The 4,291-nt window shown below is 31.1% G+C and overlaps 1 protein-coding gene across 1 annotated transcript; it reads right to left on the bottom strand.

Annotated features, from left to right (window-relative positions):
* Positions 1–417: 417 nt before the first annotated feature.
* Positions 418–3,989, bottom strand: LOC130814762 (expansin-A4-like). The gene is made up of 3 exons (XM_057680946.1): positions 3,703–3,989; positions 2,700–3,018; positions 418–1,064 (listed from the first exon to the last, which is right to left on the bottom strand). Exons 1-3 carry the CDS (start codon positions 3,854–3,856, stop codon positions 752–754), a joined length of 786 nt encoding a protein of 261 aa, XP_057536929.1. The 5' UTR covers positions 3,857–3,989; the 3' UTR covers positions 418–751.
* Between the last annotated feature and the right edge of the window lie 302 nt (positions 3,990–4,291).

The raw sequence follows: 4,291 nt of genomic DNA, 5'->3' as shown, positions 1-4,291 counted from the left end.
TTAATATTTAGGAAGATTGAAAATGCCTTGGCTGATGTTAGAGTATATAATATATCTTGAGGTCTTAACTGTCAGAATAAGCTTTGATTGAGTTAGTTCATAGATATGTTATCAGAAGCCAGTGTGACAAGAGGTCACGGGTTTAAATCTCAACCACCCTATGAGGGGCCGGCCGGCCGGGGGCCTATGCTGCATTCACAATTCTAACCCAAAGAACTCTCGTGTAAGAGGGCGTGTTAAAGTATATATATAACATATAATGATGCCTCAATCATTAGTTTAAGCTTTTGATTGAGTGGATTAGTTGACAAGCTGAATAACATAAGTAAAAAAAAAATACAAATTTAGACAACTTCACAAAGAGATCACATATTCAATAGTGACATTTAGGAATAATACGAGCAATCACTAGTAATATCCACGTAAACACATTTTTTATATGATTATATATTGAGTAAAAATAGTGAACTGCGGGTTACATCTTAAATTTGTCATTTGTAACCACTTCAGCCACTATAAAACATCCAAATTTAGTAACCACTTTCACAAACAAATCATAGATGCTCATCACTCAAGATAAGTGATTCAGAACATACTAATTATAGAAATGACCTATTTTAGCTTGACATTCTAATTTTCTCATAAAAATATGAGAGAAAATTAGAGAAGCTAAAAGATAAATAAAATTAGATCAAATTGCATTATGCTTATAAAAATAAGAAATTATGTATTTCTTCGTGTTTATAATTTATTAGCGTACTTTGAAGTTCTTGCCAACGTAAGTTTGACCAAATTGCCAACTAGAGGGAGCCACGTTCAATGTTGTGGAGGTGCGATGATCACTTGTGGTAACTCGAAAGGAGAGGGCTTGCCCGACCAAAACCACATTTGATTGCCAATTTTGGCCCCAATTACGACTCATACTTAGCCAGTCTGTGTTTGTGCCTTTAACTCTTACGCGTATAATGTCTCCGGCTCCAGCCACATTGGTGATTAATACCAAGTTAAAGTAGCGTGACCCGTTCATTGTAAATCTAATTCCTCCGGTCTTTCTGCATGGCACCCTGCACAACCACACATGCACATAATAATGTTAAATGCCATAATTCCTCAAAAATATTTATGGAGCTACATTAACATTAGTTGTGATCTGTTCGTATGTGTGTTCACTCTCATTTATTAAGGTGGGGCATAAGACGATAGAAGCCCATTCCCATAAACGAGGAGAGATCCATGATCGAAAATGCTGCATGTGCTCATTCGGATTCTCCGCTAATCATAATAACTCAGCCGCCTTCCTCTCTCAGATCATTAAGCACTTACGTGTATCTCGTGCATTCCCCCGTCTCATACGACCGTAATTTTTTATTCTCATTTTTCTTGTTCTTTTATAAATGTCATAATAATAATAATAATAATAATAATAATAATAATAATAATAATAATAATAATAATAATAATAATTAATTAGCTAGAATAATTTAACATTTTTATAATTTTCCTACATTAATTTCATTTATTGAATAACTATGAATAATTTTAACTTTTAGGGGTATTACCTAGAGTAAACTTGAGTAATCCAATGACCTGTTATAATAGGTAATTCACTAAAAAGATAAACTAAAAATTAATTTAAAATTAGAGAAAGATTTTGAAAATTTACATAAAAAAATTCTAAATAATAAAAAAAAAATCATAAATTTTTTTTGAACATTTTTTTAAATTTTTTTTTAAACATTTTAATTTAATTTATTTTCTTTTTTAAAAAATAAAACTTGCTATAACAAGTTATCCGGTCACCGGGTTTACTCTAGGACAATACCCCTCAAAGTTAGAATTATTTCATGGTTAATCAATTGGTGGGATTATAATAGGAAAATCACAAATAAAATTATTCTAGGTAATTTTTTCTAATAATCATAATAATAAAGAATTGTATATAGGGAGTTGAACAAAAATTAGTAATTCAAATTAATGGTATTCTGAGGTTATTAATGGTGAAAAGTATCGATCAACCAACTCGATCAAAAATTTGAATTAATAAGAATAGTCTATAATATGTTATAAACTTTACCACGTCTTCTTATACAAGAGCTCTTTAAACTACAAATGTAATCGATTTGAACATGTGATTTTTTTGTTACGATGACGTTTTATATAATACTACTAATCAAGAAGCAATTTAACAAAACTTACGAAGCCAATAGTACTTATATTTTACTCCCTCGGCTTTTTTTAATTGTCTAATTTGCTTTTTACACGTTTGTCAATATACTAATTCAATCTTTAATATTTCTGATTATTCATGATTAAAATTATAAAAAATAAATATTAATACACATTATGTTGAGATGAATCAAATAAAATCTCTTTTAACTATATTTTAATTTATAAATTAATAACAATAAATTACGTGCAAATTAAAAGTAGTTAATAAATAGCACTAAAAATCAAATGTAACATTTAGCTAAAAATCAAATATAACGTTAATCTAAAAGTAATTGAAAATAAAACAAAAGAGTATGCTTTATGGCTTATTCATTTGAGTGATGTGTAGAACTGTGTTTCTTTAAATTTACTATATTATAGTCTATAGATTTTAAATTTATCTAATTAAGCATTTATGTAGTACATTTAAAGAGACGAAAATATGCGTATAGTAGTAAGTTTTGAAGGAAGAGAAGAGAAGGACGACTGACCGGCGGTAATTGACAGGAATGATTCCAGCCCGAAACTGAGCAAGTTTGGAGAAGATAGGCATGGAGAGGTCGAAATGTTCGCGGGGAGGATTGCACCAGCCGCCATTATCATTGGGAAGAGCATAATTAGGAGGGCAAAAATTGGTAGCAGTAATAATGATGGATGGGTTACCCGGATTGCACCACTCCGGGTCCTTATCACATTTTAACTCAAAACAGGCACCACATGTTAAACCCTTGTTAAACAATTGTGTGCTTAACGCTGCTGTGCTTGTTCCGTACCCAGCGCTGTACAAGTTTCCATACCCACATGCTCCTCCTGCAATTTTTATTTCTTTTAACTAGTTGTATTTCATTCTATCAAAAAACCAACTCAACTAAAAGCCTAAACTCATGAATAAGGCTGTAAGATATGTTATAACACGCCCCCTAATAAGAGCCTTTTGAGAATCTTCATTTCTGAACTTGTGACCTTTAATTTGTTATGATGGCTTTTGATACCATGTTAAGGAACAACTCAACCAAAAATTTAAGTTGATGGTTGAAATACTAGGATGTGTTATATGCTCTAACACATTGTACGTCTTTTATTTATTCATATATTCTATTCTTTAATTTATTAATTTATATGATTATTATTATAATTTTCTAAGAGATAATTTCTAGACAAGAACAATGCGGTATGCCAGATTATTGGAAATAACAAATTAGTAGAAGTTATAAGCATGTTTAATATATTCAATCGTACAGGGCTCTAAAAAGTTGGAGGCCTAAATATTAATTTACGTTATATGTTAAGTGTTTGATGATAGAAAGTTGTCAGAAACATATAGTAAGTTTTGAAAAATTGCACATTGCTTTTTAAAGAATTTATCAATTTTTATTCCGCCCCTAAATAAAATGTACGTAATGTTGGCCGGGAAGAAAAACATTAAAAATGACATACATAAAAGCAAGAAGAAAAAAAAAAGGAAGAGCAAAAAGATGATATGTAAGTATATACCCATGGTTCCAGAAGCATCTTCATTGCCATAGAAAGTAGCATGAGCAGACTGCCAAGGGCCACCTTGATAAGTACCTGGGATTCTTCCATAGACGGAGGATAATGTTATTGATACTAAACTCAACCACACCACATTAAGCAACGCCTGCCCCATCTTATTAATTTCTAGCTAATAATTAATTAATATTAATTGGTTATTTATGTTTTTGTTTAAATGAATATTTAGAGAGAGATAGAGAATTGAAGACAAAGAGGGATGGATTGGGATTTGGGGGGAGGAGTGGTAGTGATTTGAGGATTTTGGAAATGCTGAAGATGTGGCTATTTATGGACTGTGTTCTCACCACTGCCTACAACTACAACCCATAGGAAACTTACGTACCTCATCATTTTCATTATTTTAATATTCTCTTCATTATTGCTACTTGCATTGCTTGCCTTTTCTTTCTTTTTTATTTGTACTTCTACATTCTACTTCATTTTTATTTTATTTTATTTCTTTCATGTATGGGTGATTCGGATAGATACGTGTAGGGTGTCCGATTGCATACTCATAACCCTAGCTAAAATTTAAAGGGCTTTGAATAAT

The sequence above is a fragment of the Amaranthus tricolor genome, chromosome 6 (genome assembly GCF_026212465.1).
Source record: "Amaranthus tricolor cultivar Red isolate AtriRed21 chromosome 6, ASM2621246v1, whole genome shotgun sequence".
Lineage (NCBI taxonomy): Eukaryota > Viridiplantae > Streptophyta > Magnoliopsida > Caryophyllales > Amaranthaceae > Amaranthus > Amaranthus tricolor.
This window is presented reverse-complemented; position numbering and strand designations above follow the sequence as displayed.

Bases quoted from the DNA above. Each gene is read 5' to 3' on its own strand.
- LOC130814762 (XM_057680946.1), bottom strand. From the start codon at position 3,856: ATGGGGCAGGCGTTGCTTAATGTGGTGTGGTTGAGTTTAGTATCAATA. The intron at 3,019-3,702 runs GTATATACTTAC...TAAAAATTGCAG, and splicing joins AGATGCTTCTGGAACCATGG to GAGGAGCATGTGGGTATGGA. The intron at 1,065-2,699 runs GTCAGTCGTCCT...GTGGTTGTGCAG, and splicing joins ATTCCTGTCAATTACCGCCG to GGTGCCATGCAGAAAGACCG.